Source organism: Lissotriton helveticus, chromosome 3_1 (assembly GCF_964261635.1).
Source record: "Lissotriton helveticus chromosome 3_1, aLisHel1.1, whole genome shotgun sequence".
NCBI lineage: Eukaryota > Metazoa > Chordata > Amphibia > Caudata > Salamandridae > Lissotriton > Lissotriton helveticus.
In genome coordinates this window covers 1,537,571,012-1,537,596,327 of record NC_136061.1, presented here as the reverse complement: position 1 = coordinate 1,537,596,327, position 25,316 = coordinate 1,537,571,012, and the positions used below count along the sequence as shown (strand labels likewise).

Genomic DNA, 25,316 nt, shown 5'->3' with positions numbered 1-25,316 from the left:
CGCTCCCTGGGCTCACCCCGCTGCCGGCGTTTATCAGAAAAGGGCAAACGCAGATCAGAGGGGAGGAATGGGCGGGGCTATGCAGACGAGTGCCAGGGGCGCCACGGACTGGCCTACAAACACAATGAGCTCAGTCTCGAGAGGGCAGAGGGCACCCCGGCAGTATCATGGCGCTGGAGGGCACACCGGCGTGGGACACTGCCCACAGACCGAAGCCCACCCACCTCATCTGAGAGTTTCCTCTGTTTCCGTCGACGCACCCGTCTATCAACAAATCCCTTTATGAGGAAAGGAAGCAGCTAAGATTCCTGGAGAAGCAATGGAGGTAATTGCCCTCCACTGACAATTTAGCCATGCTTCGCACAGCAAGATCCAAGTACCACAAGCACATCTTCCTTGAGAAAGCGACGCACTTCAAAACCCTCCTTGACTCCGCCAAAAATAGACCCAAAAAACTATTCGATCTCGTCAAGACTCCGAGCTGCTCTCCCCCAACCTCCAAGGTGGAGGATTCTACAAAGAGAGCAGCGGATTTCGCTATTTTCTTCGATGGAAAAGTGAAATCACTTGTGGATCAGGTTGCTCATGCTACACCTCCAGAGGAGCGCAAATCCTTAGCCATTTGGCAGAGCTTTGACCCCATATCTGAAGATGCCCTTGTCAAGTGCATATGCGAAACAAAGCCCTCCAACCATTCTCTTGACCCTATCCCCAGTGCCATTTCCTTTGACTTCTATACCCATTCCCTTTCCTATTGGACCACTCTGATCAACCTCTCCCTTTGGCAAGGCTCCCTTCCTGTCTCCTTCAAAACTGGGCAAGTCACCCCTCTGCTTAAAAAGCCCACTGCTGATGCGAATGACCTCAACAACTTCCGCCCCATCACTAACCTTCCCTTTCTTGCGAAGATCACAGAAAGATGTGTAGCAAAACAACTCTCTCGTCATATCAAGGACAATGATCTTCTTGACAATTGTCAGTCCGGCTTCATCCAAAACTGCAGCACTGAAACAGCCCTACTGCAAGTGGTTGATGATGCGCTGAGGATACTCGACTCAGGGGGGTCCTGTCTGCTAATTCTCCTTGACCTCTCCGCAGCCTTCGACACTGTTAATCATAACACCCTCCTCAATATTCTTCAACAGAGAATGGGCATGGAGGGCACTGTGCTTAAATGGTTTGAATCCTTCCTCTCTGACAGATCTCAAATGATCAAAATAGCGAACAGTCTTTCTTCTCCTGTGGCGGTGGGTCAAGGTGTTCCCCAAGGCTCTATACTTGCACCCACATTGTTCAATCTCTACTTAGAACCACTGGGAAACCTCCTAAGCAAATCCGGGATTCACTATCATCTCTATGCAGACGACACTCAACTCTACCTCAAGGTTGCCTCCACTCATGATCTCTCCATCCTAAGATCTACTCTTGACTCCATTCAAAACTGGATGTCAACTCATCAATTGATTCTGAATCCCTCCAAAACTGAATTCCTCCTCTTCTCCTCCTCACTCTCTCCTCCTCCGGTTCAATCATGGATGGATCAGATGAATCTACTAAACAATAAACCCATCATTGTCGACAGCGCAAAATCCCTTGGTGTCATTCTTGACAAAAAACTCAATCTAACTCCCCACATCAATTCTATTGCAAAATCTGCTCGTTACCAACTGCGCCTTCTTTGGGGAATCCGTCGCTTCTTCCCGAGCAGGACCTTATAACCCTGGTGCATTCGCTGGTCCTCTCCAGACTAGACTACTGCAATTCTCTTCTTACTGGCCTCCCCAAATCTCACCTGTCCCCACTTAAGTCTGTCTTCCATTCAGCAGCTCGTTTCATTTATGGGGCCAAAAGAAGCGATCACATCACACCGATGTTATCCACCCTCCGCTGGCTTCCCTTCGAGGCTAGAGCTATCTACAAGACCGCTTGTATCACCCACAAAGCCCTGCACTCCTCCTCTCCCCGCTACCTGGCGAATAAACGGAAACTCTCTGGAGGCTCTAGACCTTCACGCACTGCGGAGAATCTACTGCTTGAACCTCCCACTTTCAAGAAGGAAAGAACAATGGCCCAATCCTTTTCAGGCAACGCAGTGAGAATCTGGAACTCCTTTCCGCCTCAGCTCCGGACCACCGCCTCCTCCCAGGCCTTCAAAAGGGACCTCAAAGTTCTCCTCCTCCAGAGACACCTCCAAAAGTAATTCACGTCCTCTTGCTATTTGGAGGAAGACTTCCCACTACTGATAATTTCTACTTTCCATGACCATGGAAATGCCTTCCCAGTGTATTCCTGGGGTTGGAGTGTCTGCCTTTTTGCAGTTTTTTCCATGTACTTGTGTTCGGTGCACTTTTGTAACATGCACACACCACTTTGCCCTTGTAACACACGGTTGCTACCTCTCACATGTTTTTACCTTTGATACATGCACAAGTGCCACCTTTGCCTACGTAACGCTTGTTCTTGTGCCTGAGTGTCTAGCACTTATTGAAGTATTATACCTCAAATTATACTTTGTTTTCTCTTGTAACTGCACACTTGTCACTTTTCCTCTTGTGCACTTTTTACTACCTCATGTATTTTTGGTTGCTCACAATTCTTACTACCTCATGTATTTTGTTTGCTCACAATTGTCACTTTTACCTTTACTACCTCATGTATTTTTGGTTGCTCATATTTTTACTACCTCGTGTATTTTGTTTGCTCACAATTGTCACTTTTACCTTTACTACCTCATGTATTTTTGGTTGCTCATAATTTTTACTACCTCATGCATTTTGTTTGCTCACAATTGTCACTATTACCTTATGTAACGTAACGTACGCTTTTGTAATCTGTTCTCTTGTAATGTTTCTCATTATGTTTCATTTCTGTTCCTATTGTGAAGCGCTCTGACGCCCTCGGGTAAAGTCCGCGCTATATAAAAATGCATAAATAAATAAATAAATAAATATCAGAATTGGTGTTTGCGGGCTTCAGAGTGGCTTGGGTTCAGGGATGTCTACATTTCCTGAGCAGCTCCGTGACGCCTGCACAGCGACCCCTTCCCATCCTGCAAGGTGTGACAGCCATGGGGAGGTGTCCCGAAAGGATGTGGTATTCGGCACTGACGTCACGGGGGACATCCATTCTAGGGACCCTCAAGATGCGTCTTTCACCTCTGGCACCAATAAAGCTTAAATGCATTTCAATCCATACTATGCGCTATCCAAAGCGAACTCAGTTCTGTAACGCACTGGTTCCCTTCTCGCCAGAGTCGTAGTTTAAGGGAGTGTTTGGGGTTTCACACCCCCCTAATATATGTATTCTCTAATAAATAGCTTGGTACGGGTGCTTTCAGTCGGATATGGGGAGGAGTCGATTGGATTTCACGTGGAATTTTTTACATACACAGCAAACAGAAGTAGACACACTTTTGTCTCTGTTTTGCAGACCTTAAATTATGTTGTTTATTTAACAAAATAATGAGTTTTAAGTACCCCTAACAACCAACGACACTCCTTACCCTTTCCACTGACACTCAATTAAGCCCCTCATGCTGTACTTCTCATATCATTTATTTTAATATTAATTTTACTGGCCTTATCCAATGTCCACTCATCCTAGTCTGGGAAGAACTTCTTGGAACATTGGCTGCACAGAAGAGACAATTATGCTTACGTGTATTCTGAAAGACGCCACTAGAGGGTGCTATCTACTTAAGAGTGAACACAGAGCTCTCTCCCTGCGCCCTCTAGAGCCTCGGGAACCTCACAGCCCCACTACAGACACCAAGAGGCGCTAAAATACGGGCACACACGTGTACAAAACTTACTCTCACAAACCCTGCTTGGGGAGCACACATACACACGCAGACACACGCATGAAGTGGACATATTCGTAATTCAGAGCTATGCATGAGATGGGCAAGTAGAATGAGCCTGAAGCCCACGCAGCACAACAGTACCGAGGAAGAGTGATGTGGAGTTGGAAACCGAGTATCCTTATGGTCAGGGAGGAGTGGTCAGACAGTCTGCACCTGCAAGGAGCCCAGGAAGCATGGGCTGAGCTGTGCATAGTATGTCTGCTGAGCACAGTGAGGTAACTAGGAGCTGAGTGCGCCGGAGTAAGGCTGGAGTCTGTACAGGTTCTCTCTGTCCCACGGAATGGGTGAACAGACAGAGCCTGGGACAGAGTGACAGTCCTGCAGGGACAGGGGTAGAGCTGGAGACCACGCAGGGTCTATAGAGGGTTACACAGTGTATGAGGTGGTGGGTGAAAGGGGTCTGACGCGTCACGGTGAGGTGTGAGTATCCGAGGAGGCCTGGGGCAGGCACAGGGGGGTAGAAGTGCCGAGGAAGCAGGAGTAAAGCCGAGCCCATGCACGGACGTCCAGTGGCTCGGGCAGGGTTTGGGACGGGACTCTCTGCTTCTCTCCCTCCTCCGATGGGATGACCGACCTCCCGCCCTGGTCTGCTCCAGGCTGCAGCCCAGGGCGCGGCGGCCGACCCTCGGGCCTGTAAACCACATTTAGGAGCACCGAGGCCTGGGCGGACTCGGCAGGAAATCCGCCACGTGTGGGGCTTGCGGGGGCTATAAATAGGCCGAGGACCCGCAAGACAAGCGCATCCGGACTGGGCGAGACAAGGGCGGAAAATGCGGCGGTTTCCTGACAGTACATCCCGCAGCAGGCAGGGCTGAGGCGACCCGGAGACATGTGAAACAGGAGCTAGTGTGGAGGCAAATCAGTGCCCCCAGAAGGAGAGCAGGCGCAGTCTGACGTCACACACGGATAGCGCTTTGAACAGCCCGCAGTGCTGTAGCAAAGTAAGTCACTCGTCTGTTAGGGCACCTGAAAGGCTCTGTGAGATGTGGCAGTCACGCCTAGTGGTGCAGATCAGTCCGCCACGTGCCAGGCCGAGAGTTAAAGAGCTGTGGAACAGTCTTGTCAAGCACACACGTGACGTGACGTGACGTGAGAGGCTAGTAACGCTGAGGCGGGTTCTGTTACATGAGAGGCACTGATGTACTATACACGTTGCGAGATGAAAGGATGTTTTGATCTGCTGTAGCTGAAGGAATGGGGCGGCTCCGGCCTCCAGGCGCAGATGCTGTCTCTCTTGCTGTGTACAGTGCTGTGCTGACTGGCTGTTGTTTTTTAGACTCTGTATCTGGGCACCGGGGGCAGCCTGTTTCCTGTGTTTCTTGTGTTATGTTATTATGATTTGGATTTATTTTGTGGTATTATACTTTGTTCTAATAATGTTTTAGGCCTTCATGAGCTGGATTGTTGCCAAGGGACTAGCCAGAAAATTAAAATAGCCCCTTATTTGAACGAAAGCGCTCATGCCATCATTCAAGTGTACCAAATGCTCCCTAGAAGAGCTTTCTTGTCTCTTCCATCCATGCATCTATTCATTTATTCATTCTTTCACCCTTTCATCTACTCCTGACATCCAGTATTTCACCTTTACATTATGTCATCCTTTCTTTTCCCATGCCATCCATTTATACATCTACCCAATGTGGAATTCATCTACCCATCCATCCACTCTGTCATCCATCCATCTTCTCTGCCATTCATTTTACTCTGCTATCCATCTATCCATTCTGTGATCCATCCAAACAGACACTCTTCCATCCATCCATGCATCCATCCACCCGTCCATCAACTCTGACTTCCATCTATCCATTATTCACTTTGCCATCCATCAATTCACTCTGTAAGCCATCCGTCATCCACCCATACATCCACTCTACCATCATTCCACCCATCAACTGATCCACTCTGCCATTCATCCATCAAAACAGTTGTCCATCAAACCAGCTGTCCATCCATCCATCCACTCTGCCATCTATCCATCCACGCTGCTGTTCATTGACTCAACTACTCTGCCACTCATTCAGTCTGCCATCCATCCAGTCTAACATCCATCCACTCTGCCATTCATCCATCAATTCACCCACTGTTTTATCTATTCATGCATCCTCCCTGCCATCCTTCTATCCATTACGAAATCCATCCATTCACTCTGCCATCCACTCTTCCATCTATCCATTCATCAACTCTTCCATCCATTCTACCATCCATCCACTCCACCATATACACATCAGTCCATCCACTCTGCTATCCACCCAAACCATACATCCACTGCCATGCATCAATCCACTCTTCCATCCATTCCGAAATCCATCCATTCACTCTGCCATCCACTCTTCCATCTATCCATTCATCAACTCTTCCATCCATTCTACCATCCATCCACTCCACCATATACACATCAGTCCATCCACTCTGCTATCCACCCAAACCATACATCCACTGCCATGCATCAATCCACTCTTCCATCCATTCCGAAATCCATCCATTCACTCTGCCATCCACTCTTCCATCCATCCATTCATCAACTCTTCCATCCATTCTACCATCCATCCACTCCACCATATACACATCAGTTCATCCACTCTGCTATCCACCCAAACCATACATCCACTGCCATGCATCAATCCACTCTTCCATCCATTCTGACATCCATCCGTTCACTCTGCCATCCAATCGTCCATCCATCCGTCCACCCATCCTTCATCCATCCATCTACTCTGTCATCCATCCATCAACTCACTCATCCATCCATCTACTCTGCTATCCAAACATCCATTCATTCACTTTGATATGCATCCATTCCCTCTTTCAGCCAACCATCCATCAACCAGGCCATCCATCATCATCCATCAACTCTGTCAACTCATCTTTTCACCCACTCATCCATCCATACTCTTACTCTGTCATCCTTTTGCCTGTCCATTTACTCTGATCCACCCATGCAATCACCCCTTTACTCTGTCATCCTTTCACTTGCTCACCCATCTATCCATTCACTGACTCATCCATCCACCCACCCATCCCTTTACTTTGCCATCCTTTCACCTGCCTATCCACCTCACATTCACTCATCCATCCACATACTCATTCATCCATACTCCCTTCTTGTCACCCTTCCTTTCAATAGTCCTTCTTTCTTTCCCTGTTCTTTTTACCCAGCTGCCTTTCCCCCTTGCTCCTGCTTGATCTTCTATTGATATTGTGTTCCAGCGTTAATGATGAGTGTTTGTCTGCCGAGCTGCAGACAGAAGAACCCCCTCACCCCCGCTGTGGCTGCTGCAGTGGGGGGTTCACGACCACCCTGTGTCGGTACCTTCTTATTCTGCTGTATAAGGTGTGCGATTGTAAGTTTTGGGACATACAGTGAAGGCCCAGAGTGCAGGCTAGCGTGCGTTCTGTTGTGCCATGTCAAGTTGTTATGTTTGTCATGTTATTGACTATTGTGTTAGGTATTTTTTTTTTAATAAACTTGTTGGTAGTGGAGAAACGTGCTGAGCTGTTAACTTGCTACTTTCTATAATTGCAGGGTACTACTGTGTTCTGATGTTTTATGTTACTTATGTTTGTGTTTTGTGTGGATGTGTTTATATTTCACGTCGTGTTTCGGTTATGTTGGTCTGCGGTGTGTTATTGGTGTTATGGACATACATAATGTTATGTGTCCCTGATGCCCGGCTTCTGCCTTTCATTGTTGTTCTGTGCACCAGTGTGTTCTGTTAGTTGTCTTATTCATCAGGAGGGGAGGGCCGCGAGTTCTCTGCTTTTCTGTGATACTATGTGTTGTGTTGTGTACCACGGGCATCTGCGTTGGGCTTATTGCAGCTGGGCCAGTGCCAAGTACTGACAGACTTTGCGCCTCACCCATCCCAGCTACCATAACACACCCGTCTGCGTCCTGCCCTCTAGCCTTGTTTTCTCAGCACCCCGGTTGTGTTCTCGCTGTTTTTCCGCGCGCTCCCGGGAGGGAGGGAGGGAGGCGGGAACGCCACGTAATTCCACGTTTCAGATTTTCCGCGCTGTGTGAGAGCGGGGGCAGACAGACAGACAGGGAGGCGAGGATTCGGAGCATTCTTCCGTGTGTTTGATGTTGTTTGAAGGAATGTGTGTCTGCGCTCCGCACATCTGTGAGTCTCCTCACAAGAATCCGAGGGCAGACCTCGGCACCATCTGGGTGCCGCCTCCTTATCTGTCTTTATCCCTCGGGAGAAGCCATTCCAGATGCGGCCCCCAGAACTGGACACAACCCCCTGAAGGAGACACTGCGCGGAAGGCACCCCAACAACGAGACGCAGTACCCCAGAAACCTCGTCAGGAACTGGACTCAGTACTCCAAGTGTGACCTCCAGAAGTGGACACAATACAAGGTGGCGTCACAACTGGACACACTTTCCCAAACGTCACCCCAACAATGAGTGTAGTACCTCAGAAAACTCTGGACAGCGACACAGTACCTCACTTGTGACCTCCAGAAGTGGACACAATACAAGGTGGCGTCACAGCTGGACCCACTGTCCCAGAAGTCACCCCAGCAAGGAGATGTAGTACCTCAGAAACCTCTGGATGTCGACACAGTACTCTCCGTGTGACCTCCAGAAGTGGACACAATACCCCAGAAATACTGAACATAGCGCCCAAAATGTGACCTCCGCAGCTGGAGACAATGTTCTAAGCGAGGATACCGAACTGAGTAAAACACCTCCAAACAGCCTCCTGGATTGGACACAATGCTCGCGATGTGGCCCCCACAACGAACCCCCCCATGGCCCTTAGCTGGCCACCGCAGCTGGAGTCAATGCTTCGAATGTGGCCTGCAGATGTGGGCTCGGTGCATCAGAAGGACTCTGTAGAACTGAATATAATGCTTCAGATGTGGCCACTAGAAGTGGGCATAACAATCCAGATGAGGCCCGCAGTACTGAATACAGTGCCCCAGATGTGGTCTGCACAACTGGACATGACAAGAGGCCCCCAGAAGCAGAACCAGATCCAATGTGGTCTCCAGTGTTTCAAAGAAGCCCCACCAGGGCCTACTGCTCCGCCTGCTACAGCTGGAAGGGAGTGTCCTCACATGTTGGCCTCACTGCACCCTCACTTCTTTTTTTTTACCTTCTTGCTACCACTCCTTTTCTTACTTTTGCTCCAGCACAGCGTTGACCTCAATGTCACAATTTGAATCAATGAATGAGCGAGTTGCCTTGTATAGCACACAATACAAACATACTCACCTCTGTGCACGTCTTATATTTTGAAAATGAAGCTAAATGGTATGGATTGATCAATATATTGATTTGTTTAGTGATTGGCCAAGGTCACACAATGGGCACACTGAAGAAGCTGGGATTTGAAAACAAACCTCCTGGTTCTTCGCCTTCCAGATACCCTTTCCTCCCGTACTCACCCTCCTTCCATGTCTATCTCTTTCCCCCTCTCCACATCTTGTGCACAGAATGAAACGCTTTACCCACATCTGAAGGTTTTCATAAATCTCCCACTTCCAAGAAATATGCAAGAGGGGGTTGGCTGGCGGCATGTGGCTGAGATTACCTACCTTTTGATCTGACCCCTCTATGCGCCACTTTCCAGCCTCTCCCCCACACCCCCCTCTATCGGACTAACTTGCCTGGACTCTTCTGAGAACCCAACAGGGGGTCTGTGCAGAAGGAGTGTGGACGGGGAGAAGAGCGGGCATCAGTGAGGGACAGAAGAGGAAAAGAGTGAATGAGTGAATGTGGGGAGGAGGAGACCCTGCAAGAAAGTGCACAGAGGGCATTAGATCAAAAGTTCGGAACCAGAAGGTAACAAAAACAAAAGTCCTAACTTAAGAGCTTACAAAACAGAAGTTTGAAATCAATTAATTTTAAAAATATGAGGACAGCCTAAAAAAGATGTAGCTGAAATAGAAAATACAAATAACAACTGATGGACAGAATGCAGAACAATGTCATACATTCACCCAGTACAGAGATCTGGGCCTAAATCCATCGTTTTTTTTGCTCCCCATGCCATTCCAGTTTAAACCCAGCCATATGCAAATCAGTCTTGACCCTGCGCCCAATGGGAGCAGTCCAGCCCAAACTGCCAAGCCAGGTCCTCCCTGGACTGGAAAAAAGCATCCTAGGACCGGGTTTGGGCTTTCAGCCCTCATCAGCCAGGATAGCTTGACTCCAGTGGCATGGAGAGCACGGGACTCACATCTGAGCATACCCATCCCACTCAGGGTGACAAATGCAACAAGCATTTACAATGCAATAGGTCTCGCAGCATTAAAGTTTGAGCTATTGCCATTGTATATTACAATGTGTTGCATTAATTTGTTATCAAACTCTGAATTGTTTTATAAAGATTGATTGCAAACTGTCAAATGTTGCTGAATAGTAAGCAACGTTGTGAATAATATTGTTTGCTAGTCATCCTTGGGTACCAGAGTACTTCACTTGAGGCAGAGATATTATCTTTAGACTACAGGTGCCGGTGCCGCTTGAGCTAGAAACAGGGCCAGCCACTCACTACTCTGCACTCACCACTCACCACTCACTACTCTGCACTCACTACTCTGCACTCACTACTCTGCACTCACTACTCTGCACTCTCTGCACTCACTACTCTGCACTCACTACTCTGCACTCACTACTCTGCACTCACTACTCTGCACTCACTACTCACTCGGCACTCACTACTCACTCGGCACTCACTACTCTGCACACTCACTCTGCACTCACTACTCTGCACACTCACTCTGCACTCACTACTCTGCACTCACTACTCTGCACTCACTACTCACTCGGCACTCACTACTCACTCGGCACTCACTACTCTGCACACTCACTCTGCACTCACTACTCTGCACACTCACTCTGCACTCACTACTCTGCACTCACTACTCTGCACTCACTACTGTGCACTCTCTGCACTCACTACTCTGCACTCACTACTCTGCACTCACTACTCTGCACTCACTACTCTGCACTCACTACTCACTCGGCACTCACTACTCACTCGGCACTCACTACTCTGCACACTCACTCTGCACTCACTACTCTGCACACTCACTCTGCACTCACTACTCTGCACACTCACTCTGCACTCACTACTCTGCACTCACTACTCTGCACTCACTACTCACTACTCTGCACTCACTACTCTGCACTCACTACTCTGCACTCACTACTCACTCGGCACTCACTACTCTGCACACTCACTCTGCACTCACTACTCTGCACACTCACTCTGCACTCACTACTCTGCACACTCACTCTGCACTCACTACTCTGCACACTCACTCTGCACTCACTACTCTGCACACTCACTCTGTACACTCACTCTGCTTTGCGCGGCTAGCCGAGACCTAAAAATTGAAATGTACAAGTTGTAAAGTCGCTCAAGGAAGAGATACAAATGGATAAACTCTAAGAATCACTGGGGCTCATGTAAAACCGTCCAATACCTACGGGTCCAGTTTGTGCTATTTAAAACTGCCCAAAAAACAACAACAAAACAGGCGGACACGGGGACAACTCGATGCCTGTCAATGTGAGTGAGACTCGCGAGGATTTGTTTGCCTTCCTTTCTTTGTGGCAATTTACCCGCCTGTCCCTTTGGAGTGCAATCTGCCGCTCCATTCTACCCGCATGGCAATCAGGGGACATTCACATCCCTACTGTCTCGTAGGTAAGTTCTCTAATTCTGAGTACATGTGCCCTCTGCACTTCTGCCCCGTCCCAGGCTCCCCACCCTGCACTGCTCCTCTTGTCTGAGCGGTGCCACGATCACCTTGCCTTCCTGTGCCCTCCCTCTTCCTCCCAGCTGTCCTCTCCACTCCCTCCCCCTCCCGCGAGGAAGGCTCGGGTTTCAATCCTGAGCTCCGAGTCCCTGCTGCGCCGGAGGGAGGGAGGGAAGGTCCGGATAGTGTGCGGGGAAAGCCCGGCACGCCGAGGGCGCCCTGACGGCCACGGGGACAGCCCGGACGGTGCGCGGGGAGGAGGAAGCCAGGGTTCACCGAGCGGGGGCACGGAGAGCGCCCAGCGGGCACTTCTTGTACAGCTCGTGCCAAGCGGGGAGTCCGGAACAGGAACTCTGCGACTCCCGGCGCGCCGGGGAGTTTCTGGGGCGCGAGGAAGGGGAAGCCCGGACCGGCAGTGGTGGAGTAGAGCCTCAGACTGGACCCTACAGACGATGGGGGGGCCTTGGGACATGTGAAGATGGCTGAGAGGTAAGCGCAGGTCTGTCTGTCCGGGGACGAAGCAGGTCCCGTGGCAGAAAGTGAGGGGGAGGGATCGGTCACTGCTAGGCACAGTCGTACTCTCTCTCCAGGCACACCACGAGGGGAATCGTAGGGGAAACAACTTGAAACTTTTAACTTCTCAACACGCTACAATTTTGCGCTTGTGTCACCCCCCCAGGCACCATAAGTACTGCACTTTCCCTGCCCCTTCAGGTTGGAAGTGGAACCCCTCTGGCGAGGCCCTGCAGAGCCGTATTGTTGCTCTATCTCTTGCATCCTGTTGCACTTCTTTGGAGTCCAGATATCCTCGTCCCCCTGGGGACCGTGCTCCCTTGTGCAACGAACATGGTGCCTTGTGTCCTACTACCGCCTGCACCCGCTATCCCGACCAGTGGCCTCTGGGGCCTCTCTGTGTACTTTTAGGCCCAACCGGCCCCTCGTAAGCGCAAAGGTTTGTTATGATGGTTCTCTAATGGCATTGCATCCGGCTCGGCGCCGCTGGAAAGGTAAAGCCGCAGCCGGAGCTTGGGAGGGAGCGGGGCTGGTGTTCGGGGAGCAAGGATAGACGAGGGATTGCCCCAGGGGTGGAGGCGGGAAAAGAGGACACACGCAATGTAAATAAATCTACTTACCGTCATCTGCAATTTCACGAAGCACTTCATGTGTGTATGCGCATGCGTGTGTGCTTCACAGGAGACAGCGCCTGGCCGCAGCGCTCGTTCGCGTGCGCGTGTCACTTTCAAATCGCCTCCAAGGCGATGCGCGCGGCCAGGACTGTCTCCTGGGAAGCACACATGCCGACAAAAGGGGCTCGGCGGAGACGCGCTTCGCGCGGCTAGCCGAGACCTAAAAAGTACAATTGATGGACAGAATGCAGAACAATGTCATACATTTACCCCAGTACAGAGACCTGGGCCTAAATCCGTTGTTTTTTTGCTCCTCATGCCATTCCAGCTTAAACCCAGCCATGTGCAAATCAGTCTTGACCCTGCGCCCAATGGGAACAGTCCAGCTTGCACTGCCAGGCCAGGTCCTCCCTGGAATGGAAACAAGCATCCTAGGACCGGTTTCAGGGCTTCACCCCTCATCAACCAGGATAGCTTGACTCCATGGCATGGAGAGCACAGGACCCACGTCTGGGCATACCCGTCCCACTCAGGGTGACAAATGCAAAAAGAACAATTGATGGACAAAATGCAGAACAATGTCATACATTCACCCCAGTACAGAGATCTGGGCCTAAATCCATCGTTTTTTTGCTCACCATGCCATAGAAAGTAAGTGCAAGAGATACAGACAGACTAATTGTAGGGTGACTAATAGGTTAGAGTTTGAGTTATGAAATTGAGATTAAGTCATGTTAATGTGAGGGTGTAGGTGAGGTGACGGTTGGGGTACAGTTTAGTATAGAGGTTGGAGTGAGGTGAGGTGATGGTTGGGAACGGTTTAGTACAACGGTTGATGTGAGGGTGAAGGTGAGGTGCTGGTTTGGGTACAGGTTAGTATAGAGGCTGGGCAAAGGTAAGGGTGAAGGAGACGGGTTGTATATGGTTCAGTACAAGTGTCCGACCATGGTAAGGAAATGAGGTGGGGCCGTTGAGGAGGTTAGTGTTGGGTAAGGTGTTAGGGTTCTTCCCAACAAAGAGAAAATAACAAGCTCACCCATAGGGTTAGAGGGCGGGATTTACGGTTAGTGAACTGGGCGGGGAGATAAGGTTGGTGTGTACTTATTTGACTGGAAGAACGCTGTACATACCAACCTCTCCAAAATGATTGGGAACATTTCGAGCTTTTGAGTTTCCAACTTAATGCGAATTTCGCTGTCTGTATTAAATTTCAATTCAAAATTTGAGCTTTTCAGAATTAAACTTTTACCCTTGGTTGGAAGACCCCTTCCACTCGGAGGGGGCGATAGTCTCCGTGAAAGCATGACGGTAGTGGCGGGGACCTCAATACATTTGGGTCACCCTATGGCCACGGATAGGGAGAGACGCCTCACGGCGGGGTCTCCTCAACCTGCTACCTAGGGTACTATGGGTCCATCCAGAGGGAGGAGCAGGGTGGACACAGATATATGTTGAGCCAGTCTATATTTCTTATGGATTGCGTGATACATTGCCTCCGCCACTTGCTGCCTAGGTTGTAATTTTTAAGTTTGATCTGATTTGTGTATTATTGTTAATTGTTTACCTTAACTGGGATGTACGACGCTTGTAGCATTTTCAAATGTACTCCATGATATCATTTGGATTGTCCAGGGAGGGTTATTATTAACCCCACAAACCATATCTTAATTTGACATCAATTGTGCACGATGTGGTTACATGTGATCAAAATGTGCTGGTGGCTGTATTTTCCAAAATAAAAACAAGTTAAAAAAAAACTTTTACCCGAAATTCGGAATGAAATTTTTCTTTTTCTTTCTTTCCCCTCTGGTTCCTATCTTTCCCGCTCTCTGCCCTCCCTTTGTCTTTCCTTCTTGTCTCCCTCTTGTCTCCCTCTCTCAAAGGGTTTCCTGTTTTTAGGTCTCGCCTGGCATTGCAGGGTAAAGCCTTGCTCGCTCGGCGAGAGATTTTGTGGATGAGGGGTTTTCAGAAAGGGACTCGAAGTCCCGCCCCTCATTTCCATTGGCTAGCGTCACCGTTTATGCTAAACGGTGGCCTGCCATTGGTAATTAGGGGTTTTGATTGACACTCTTTCACCTCCGATCCGGACTGGGTCGCCTGCTTTGCTGCTGTCGCAAAGCACTTTCTTATTTTCATGGGGCCATGTGTTTCTAAATAGAAACACATGGCCCCATAAAGACAAGAGATCGATGCTTGTTTTCTTAACCATGGTGGTTTGGAGTAATCAGCCGGAAGGTGATGATCGATCGTTACTTGGGAAGATTAGAGGCCATGCATTGTAACTAACTTGTAACACTGAACAAAACTGTCGAATATTAGAGAAACCACGAAGCAGGTTGTCGTTTTACAGCGCATGCATTCCCACAGTGATGCATGACGCTGACGTTGCTTTAGATAAATATACACAACCACTAATGCCTTGGGATAAATAACCAAACCTAAGTAGGTTGAAGAGATACTTCAATTAACTCTCCCTCACAATACTAATCTTTAGACCAAATCTGACGATTTGAAAGGAATCATTAGCCATAGGACATCTCAAAACAGATTTCAAATGCTTTTGATAGCAAAGTACTTATTTATTATCACTTTTCTTTCTTTTTTTATGTTTTAGTAAAGACTTACAAAAGAATAATACTCTGACTTACATATATATGTACAAACATTTACAACACATAGACATATATATACAAAATATGAACAAAAATATGTAATTCACTTGATGTTTCTCATAGCCCTACTGTTTAATCAGGATGCTCTTTAAACAAAGTTCCCTACCGAGCATTCCTTATACAAAAGATCACCCTATCAATAGAGCATTTAAGGCTATAAACGCATGCCCTTATTGTTCCAACAATGCTCCTGGACTTATTTCATATATTTTTTTAGATTTTATGGGTGTCTTCAATTATACTGTCTAATTGAAGACACCCATTGCACCCAACCACTCTATTGATAGGGTGATTTAGGGTACCCCCTGTTGAAATATGTAGACGTTTCTTTAGATGACTTGTATGTTGTAGTTTAGGTGTCCCCTCATGTTTAGCAACACCCCCTTTATGACCTACGCAGACTAACACAAAACCCTAATGTATTTCTGCACAGAAACCTACATGCACCCCTGCGTGCAGAACGCCAGCATTTGTCACCATGTACACAGCTGAACAGAGGCACATGCATGTACAGTCCAACCCCGGAGTGTCTCATATGAAGAGAATTTACGTATACGTACAGTACCAGATAAAGCTCAAGGGGTATTCGAGAGATGATTTTAAGATGGACAGAAGGCTGTATGGATGAATATATGGAGGTTTCATGTACACCTTATGCACAGGAAACAGAATTCGAAGTAGATAACAGAGCAGAATGCTTGCACCCATACAGTCATTGGCGTCTCCTTGGTACGTCCTTTCACATCTAGTAGTCAAAGGCCATAAAGTGGATGACATTTTTTTTAGAACTGGGGAAAAAAACAGTCACCATGAACAGCCGGTGCTAGCCTTGGGCTATCGTGTAGTTTGTGTTTCTATCACCTGGTCCTGTTTGATTCTTACTCGATACTCTCTCTCATTCTTTTTTTTTCAAAGTTCTTTATTCGGCTGTATGAAGTACAGTCATAAAAGTACAATAAAATACATATATATACAAATCATATTTAAAAGAATCAGTACGTCAGGAACAAATGATCATAGAAAAATATGTGATATCACGGTCAATAGTGTGTATACTATTTGTCAGAGACTTATTTACGGGGGTAATATAGTTCAGTTAGGAATTAACCTTCCATACTTTTTCTGAGTTTCAGGGCTGTTTTTAAAAAGTTGTATGTAAAAAAAGTGCAATCACAGTGCAGCATTTGAAGATGTAGTAGTGCTGGCATTATTTGCACAAAGTTCAGTTTCTTAAGCAAAGGTTTTAAAAACATTTTCCGCGGTGTCGCATAATATGAGCATATAAATAAAAAGTGTGCCATATCTTGCGGAGACTTATTGTCGCAGCCGCAAGATGGCAACGCTTTCCCTCTATGGGCTCCACTCGGTACGGCTAGCATCAGATGGAATAAACCAAAGCGAAATTCTTTCTCTCTCTCATTCTTTGAGGGCTTCCTGTATGATTACTGGCAAATCTGAACTTCTGTTTAAGATTACTTTGTTAGGTGTGGTGAATCGGAGTGTCCAAAGGATTACTGAGTGATGTGAACTTTAGAAAAAGAAAATAATTCAGTTTTTTTTTTTAATGTGCCTCTTGTCATCCTGTTTCAGTAAGGACTCACTACCAAGCAATATGTTAATCTGGGAAAGGTTGAAACTGGTCCTTGAGCAAGAGGGATAGAATCCAAAGATTGGGACAAGGAAAACTTGGAGTAATGCAGATTTTCATTCCGGCTTTGGGGCGCTGGTACATTTAATACTCAACTGAGCCCATTTGCTGAGGAACTTGCATTCAAAGTGGAGAATGAGTAGAATATCAATGCCCATTCCATCCTTGGCCTCTTATAGTAGAAATCCCTTGCACAGAGTGATAGAAGGCTTTGCTGCAAGCTGAAATTTCAGGGACCCCAATAAATTTCCCTTGGCTCCAGTCTGCAATGAAAACAGACAGGTGCCTCATAACTCCTCCATCAAATCTTACATAAAGTGCACATGATTTGTGTTGAAAAGTCCTGTCAGAGAATGGAATGGTTGTTGGTGAGTTCCCCTCAGCCTACCCTCCTGGTTAACACACAACTGAAAACATATGGCTTGGAATACTGATGGCTTTTATTATACACCACCATATAAAACATATATACCAAAATAGAAAAATTAGAAGTAAATTAACCACAGCAAGCGTAAGCAAGCATTTGCAATGCAATAGGTCTCACATTTACGCGAGTTTAAGCTATTGGCATTGTTAATGACAATGCTTTTTATTTATGTTTCAAAAACAAAAACATAAATAAAAGGCATTGTCATTTACAATGCTTTTAGCTCCAACTCGCGCAAATGCGAGACCTGGTGCATTGCCAATGCTTGTTCTTTCCTGCGCCCTCTCTTTCTTGCTAGTTCTTGCCTTTCTCTCTTGTTGCTGTAAACATCCCTCTGGTTTGGATTCTCCTCCCGCCCCACCTCTCCCCTGCCACTCGAGGGCTGTCCCTCAGCCCCCAGGGCTCTAGAGCAGGAATGTGAGGGCGCAGGCCGGGGCCTGCCTGCTGGGCCTGGCTGAGCTCACATCATCCTGCAGTCACCTCCCCTGGGACAGAAGGGCCCCCTGAAGCTAGGGGCAGGGCAGGAGTGCCAGTCTGTAGTGAGGGCCTTCTGCAGGTGTGCTGGCGCCAAGCATGGCACAAAGAGCAGGTGCCAGGCGGGTAGAGGTGACATATAAATGAACGAAAGCAGAGGCAGCAGCAGGCACCGTTAGCAAAAACCGCAGGTATACCACGAAAGATGTAGCTGCCCCGGCCCAGGGGCTTGCACACAGCTCTGCTGAGGCACCCCAGTCCTGGTGGTGTGGGTGTGGTTGGATGAATGGTGGACAGGTGTGTGGCCACAATGTGCCACTCAGAGTGGATTGTGAGTGTGCCTGGTGGAGGGAGGAGCCTTGTCACTGAGTGGGTGTTACTGTTGGGTGGGAGGGGGGGAGTGATATGCCTGGGTGTCACAGTTTGTCTCTATGGGTGGTTATTAGTACTTGATTGGATGAATGATATGGGAGAGCAGTTGGCGGGGATTTGAAGTATGTCACAGGATTGTTAGTGGTGGGATGATTGATAGGTGAGGTCAGTGAATGCTGGGTGGTTGTGGGTGGCAGGTGGGTGGCTGGTGGCATGAGCAATTGGTGACTATGTGGGTTGGGTGCCGAGGTGTGTTACTCTGGATTGTTGTTAGTGGTAGTTTGATGGTTAGTTATTTGTGGAAGGCTAGCGAGCGAGAGATAGTTGGAAGTCTCAGTGTGTCACTCTGTGTGGTTGTTAGTGGTGGGTGGGTGGGCAGTTGTTGGTTGGGTGAGATGGGTGGGGGTGGATAAGTTATGTGTGGGGAAGTTAAGTGCGTGCCTGGGTGGCTGGTGGAAGGAGTGATGGATGACAGTGGGTGAATTGTGGGTGGTGTTATTACGATGCCTCTCGCCAAGTGGTTGTCAGAGTGAATGGGTGACCAGTGCCACGATTGGAGGGTGGGAGGGCTGATGGGGCGGTTGTTGGTGCATTGAATGATGAGTAGGAGAGGGTGAGCGGAGGAAGTGTCTGGCATACTGTTACTCTTTGCGGTTTATAGCGGTCGGTGAGTGAGTGGTTGTTGGTGAGTGGTGGTTCTTAGGGTTTCCCTGCCTGCGGCCCTCACCAGTCGCTCTCTTGCAGCTAGAATACCCCCACTTAGCGTGCATAATGCGGTGGCCTTGCCTTTCCCTGGCTCCTGGTGGGACCCCCGAGGTGCGGAGATATTTGCGGATGGGTTTATTGGTCCTCTGGGGGAGGGGGGCGGCAGTAAAGCGGAGGTACCACATTCCTGTCTGTGCACTTCGCATTCCTGTCAGGGGTTGCGCGCGAGAAGCTCTCCTTGGCTCCTTAGGGGGATGGGGGTGTAGAGTGGGGTTTCTTGAAGGAAGGGGCACTCAATGTGTTTTTCTTAGGGGGGAGGGGGGTCTTTTTGATTTTGAGAAGTTTTCTCTATTGTTTCCTTGAAGGAGGGTGCTCTTCATTCCAGAGGGGTGTTTGCTCATGGTTTCTTGGGGTGAAAGGGTGCTCTGTATAGCATCTTGTGGGGGTCTCTGTGTGTGCTTTATTTGAGGGAGGGGTCTCCATGGTTTCTTGTACGGAAGCACGTCGCCTTCCCGGATCAGTACACTAACCTCCGTCTCTGACCTTTCTGTCCTCAGCCGGTGTCCCTGGAGACCAGAGGGTCACAGCCCCGTAAATACCGTCGCCATGGAAACCCTGAACAGGGACGTCCTCAGCTCACCACGGAAAACTCAAACGCTCTTTCACCAGGTGAGTCCTCTGTGCCACACCAACAGGAGCTCTCAGTGGCAGCACAACCCCGCCTCAAACTCCCTCATTCTCTCAATGCGAATCACCACAAACTTTTGCACACTTCCGGTCACTGTCACTTGCACACACGCGCCCTCGTCCACTCTTGCGCACTTGCTCTTCATTCACTGTTGCACACGCGTCCATCTCGCTCGCACACTCTTGCTCACCCTTGCGTTTGCCCACTCACTCGTCCTTTTGCCCAGTCACCTGGCATTCACTCACAGGTGATAACACCCATTCACCCCTCCCTCAGTCAACATTCCTTGCCATGTACATTCTCACACGCCTCGTACATGCGTGCACTCCCTCATCAATCACTTGTTCACAGTTTTACACGCATACTTGTTACTCACAGTCACAACTCGCCATTCACTTTTAAGTACTCACATCTCACATTAGGCTCTCACTCATCATTCATTCACCCACCCAATTGTCACTCACTCATATATACTCAGTAGACACTCACTCTTACACACCGATCCATTAAACATGTCTTGTCGTCCTAGTAAGTCACACACGTTGTGTTAAAATGTGACCAAGCGAAGCCCAGCACCTTTCCAGCCATACAACCCGAAATGGCGCCCAGGAAAACAATACAGGGCTATGACGCACTACACAATGACACAATACAATAAGACTTCAAAGCTGGTTGTATGGAGTACATGTCTTACCATGGCCTAGGCGCACTGCTACCCACACTCAGGTTTGACAGGTGGGGCGGAGGAATCTCATTCTACTTATAAGCGTCCTTCCTACAACACATGCGCTAAGATGAGACAGGCCTGACGTGGCACCATGGCCAAGTGCGGTTTGTTTGGAGTGATGGCATGGCAGGTGGGTGGAGGAGATGGCCTTCACAGCCTCCCCCCATGCGTCTGCAGCGTAGCTACGTATATAGCGTCAACAGAGAGCTATGCCTCTTACAGCGCTGCGACTAGAGTAGAGGCAGGAACCTGAGCAGTTATTTCCAGCATTTCCATCTCTGCACAGTCTAAATGCCCAAGATAACACGGCGTAAAAAAGAAAGATGGCATCACAACAAAATACAAGAGACAAAATGTAACCAGCTTGAAAACTAGAAGGTAGGCAGTTGCTCTTGTAAGAAGACTCTAAGAGCAAGCTCAGCTGCCGTGACAGATTTGTAGTTGTCGCCTGTAGTGGGGAACAGATTCAAAGTAGCCTTGGTTAATCCGCAAGACAGTAACCGTGTCTGAAGTTTAGAAGGGAGGCTGTAGAACGCACATGGCGAGGAGGGCTAGACTGGCCACGCTGCCACTTTGGCATTTTAAAGGATGGGGGAGTTGCCTTCAGAGCAGGATGGGCTGCAATGCCTTAACCGTGAAAACCCCATGGACCCATTCCCGTCACTGCCCCCTGGCATGTGTGGCTGGTGTGAATATATTTTCCAGGAGGCTGATTGTGGTTTCCAGTCTGACCCTGAGGCAGACTCCTATAGAAACCGCAGGTAAAGGGTGCTTAGGTCAACCAAAGTAAAACATGCAATGTGCAGTGTGGATTTTTCAAATAAAAAAAATAGAGGCACAAAAAATATACGGAGGAAGATAGGGTGGTTAATTTGTGCCGGTGGTTGCAAGTGTGGGCAGTGGCACACATTTAGGGCGGTGGTTAATTTGTGCCAGGCGTTGCAAGTGTGGGCACTGGCACACATTTTTGTGGGCCCGGTGCTTAATTTGAGTAGGTGGTTTCTGGTGCTCGGCACCTGCACTAAATTATCAACACCCACACTTGTGACAGTCTGCCAGATGGTGGCGCTGTCTTCCTAATTTAGACATTCGCAAAACAACAGTTGTTTATTCATTAACTATACATTAACAAGCATTGGCATAGCCAACAGGTCTCGCCTTTCGGACCTTATAAGTGTTTAGCCATGCAACAGTTGATGTTGTTGCACAAAGGATATTGTGCTGGATAACTAAACACTTATAAGGTCCCAAAGGCGAGACCTAGTGGCTATGCCAATGCTTGTATTATTATGCCAAAGAGGGCTTCTAAAATAATTGTTTTTAATCTAAAAAAACAGGACCACTTGAGAGAAACTATAAAATCTAAAAATCACTACAACTGGTCACCAGCTCCCGGAATTCGAGCTGCTTGGCACATTAGGAGATCGATAAAAACAGTGCTTTGCAACGTGTTCAGCCTCTGTTTATGGCCATGCTTTGCTTTTACCTTAATTGTGTTTTCGCTTTACATATTTCTGCCAGCTCATATGGAAAGAAGTTATTAACATTCCAGTACAGCACTGTGCTTACATATTTCTGAAAAATGCTCTAATGGTGCTTCAGCAAGCTGTTCACTGTTGAATGGAGCTGTAAACCGAGGGTGGGGGAAGGGAGGGACAGAACCGGCAATACTTCACTGTAAAGAACGGGGTGGCAACACAGCAATGAAAGCCGTTCACTTCTATGTGACTTTCTTAAGAGAAGGAAACACGCAAGCGGAGAAAGAAAGGGAGACAAAGAGGGGGAAATAAGGTGGAAGCTTTAAGCGGAATCTAATATTCAGGTTAATAGCATCCTTGGTGAGAGAACTGGAGATCGACAACAAAGCATCACATTTTCACCCAGAAAAATGTGTTACTTGGGCTTTCTTCCCTTGATGGTATAATCTAAAAATCACTACAACTGGTCACCGCTCCCGGAATTCGAGCTGCTTGGCACATTAGGAGATCGTTAAAAACAGTGCCTTGTAACGTGTTCAGCCTCTGTTCAAATACAAGTGTATGGCCATGCTTTGCTTTTACGTTAATTGTGTTTTTGCTTTACATATTTCTACCAGCTCATATGGAAAGAAGTTATTAACATTCCAGTACAGCACTGTGCTTACATATTTCTGAAAATGCTCTAATGGTGCTTCAGCAAGCTGTTCAATGTTGATTAGAACTGTAAAGCGAGTGCGAGGGCAGAGAGGGATGAAGCCAGCAAGAATTCACTGTAAAGAACGGGGTGGCAGGACAGCAATGAAAGCCATCCATATCTATGTGACTTTCTTAAGAGAAGGAAACACGCAAGCGAAGAAAGCAAGGGAGACAACGAGGAGGAAATAAGGTGGACGCATTAACCTGAATCTAATATTCAGGTTAATAGCATCCTTGGTGAGAGAACTGGAGATCGACAACAAAGCATCGCATTTTCACACAGAAAAGTGCGTTACTTGGGCTTTCTTCACTTGATGGTGTAGACAAGAGGACCTGAGGCAAAATGGAAGGGAGGGAAAGAAAGAAAGAAAACGAGGATGAGAGATGTTAAGAGTAGGATGGTAGAATGGAATAGTAAGAGGAAGGAAGAAAGGAAAGAAGGGAAGATGGAGGAAAGTGGTATGGAAAGAAGAAGAATGGAAAAAAGAAATCAAAGAAGGAAGGAGGAAACAGGAAACTAATGCAGCGAATAATGAGCAAAGCCGAGGCAAACAAGAAAAGAATGCATAAAGGACCTCAAATAAATAACAAGCGTTGGCCGCGCGGCCGTGAAAGTGACCCGGCCGCGAAAGTGAAAGTGATCGCGATGGATGTGCTTAATGAGCCATGACGAGGAAAGCCAGATGGCGCCTCTGCTCGTAACTGTGCGCGTAACCACATGCTCTAGGCCACACAAAAAGCTGTGGTTGACTTTTTAAAGCCCACTCACTAAATGTCTCGCCAGAGCAGTGCATGCGCTGGCTCAGGCGAGACCTAAAAAGGACTAACATTTGACACCAAGCCATCCTTGTAGTGTTGGGCACCTGGAATAGTCAGAACTGGCATACTTTTAGGAGTAGGATGATTATTAGATGTGCTGGTACTGTCATTGGTAGCACTGGCAGGGGAAATGGGTGCTGCAAGCTACAGTGGCCTCCTGACGAGAGTCCTGGCACCTATGTTTTTTTTTTTTTACACATAAAGCACTGTGTGGGCCAAGACTTATTTTTGATCACCAGACTCTGATCCTGAGCAAGAGAGAAAGGCAGAAATGAGAGAAAGAAGAAAGACGAGTAAGATACGAAAACAGTGGCAAAGGGGCAAGGGTAACAAGCATTGGAAATGCAATAGGTCTCGCAATAACGGGAGTCTGAACTATTAGCATTGTAAATGATAATGCCCTTTATTTTTGCGTTCTGGTTTTTGGAACATAAATAAAATGCTTTGTCATTTACAAGGCCTATAGCTTAAATTTGCGTTAAAACGAGACCTATTGCATTGCAATGGTGGTGGTGCTGCTGAGTTTTCTCTGAATCTGCACTCTGAATCTGCACCCACAATCTGCACCCACAATCTGCACCCTGAATCTGCACCCTGAATCTGCACCCTGAATCTGCACCCTGAATCTGCACTCTGAATCTGCACTCTGAATCTGCACCCACAATCTGCACCCACAATCTGCACCCACAATCTGCACCCACAATCTGCACCCAAAATCTGCACCCACAATCTGCACTCTGAATCTGCACTCTGAATCTGCACCCACAATCTGCACCCACAATCTGCACCCACAATCTGCACTCTGAATCTGCACTCTGAATCTGCACCCACAATCTGCACCCACAATCTGCACCCACAATGTGTGAGTGGCGTTGCGTGTGTGAGTGGCGTTGCGTGTGTGAGTGGCGTTGCGTGTGTGAGTGGCGTTGCGTGTGTGAGTGGCGTTGCGTGGGTGAGTGTGGTGTTGCGTGGATGATAGTGGGCTTGCGTGGGTGTGAGTGGCGTTGCGTGTCTGTAAGTGTTGCTGTGTGGGTGAAAGTGGCACAGAGCCTTTGATGTGGCCTGGTGCAGGAGAAATGCTGCTGCTGCTAATTAAATACAAGAGCGGCCGGGAAGCGGCCGGGAAACACAAGTACGGCCGGCCACATAATTAGGGGAGGAGAAGCCGCACAGCACACGCTGGGAGAAGCCCTTTGATGTGCTGTGCGGCCGCGATGCGCGCTCTGTGCTGGGGGAGGGCCATTAGCCTGAACTCGCGGCAAGATCAAACGAAGGGTGGGAGGGACATTGAGGAACAGATGGCCATGAAAGTGTATGGGCCAAAAGCGCGTGCCTGTGGCCACGTGCACTTGAAGAAAACGCCACGAAAAAATGCGGTGGTTTGACAATCAGTTCGAGCACTTGAATTCTCGCCATTTCCCATTCCTTCGGAATGGTAAAGGACGAGACCTAAAAAGCACCTGCAAGAGTTAGATAAAGAGTCTGGTAATTTAGAAGAACAGCAATAACAATATTTATAAAGTGTAACATTCACCCGGAGGGCATCTTGGTGATAAAATATATACAGACCAGACATAGACCCTGAAACTTCCATCCATCCACAATTGCTATTGTATTAGGAAAATATACAAGTTTTTAAGTCTTATGAAAACCCATCTATAACTCCATCGTCTTCCTAGCCAGACTGAGATCTAGAAACCAGCGCTGGCAACTCTGCTCGACCGGCCCAGGGTGGGGGAGGGTGTGCTACTGAGAACCTCCGGCCTTCCTTTGCACTGCTGCCGCTTTTGTTACAGAGGACTGATATTGCACTGCTGCAAAACCGACCCTCAGTAACTAAAACGGCCCCCACGGGCCAAAAACCCGCACCCCCCGCCCACCCTCCGGGCCACCGGGAAAATGCC

At 48.1% G+C, this 25,316-nt stretch overlaps 1 protein-coding gene across 7 annotated transcripts in view; it reads left to right on the top strand.

The window, feature by feature from the left end:
• The window catches only part of PHLDB1 (pleckstrin homology like domain family B member 1), a 417,405-nt gene that overhangs the window by 95,094 nt on the left and 296,995 nt on the right, over window positions 1-25,316 (top strand). For all 7 annotated transcript variants that reach the window (XM_078682222.1, XM_078682223.1, XM_078682232.1 and 4 more), the window contains exon 2: window positions 19,562-19,673. In XM_078682222.1, the coding sequence (XP_078538348.1) occupies window positions 19,611-19,673 (63 nt within the window). In that variant the 5' untranslated portion in view covers window positions 19,562-19,610. The remainder of the gene's footprint in view (window positions 1-19,561; window positions 19,674-25,316) is intronic.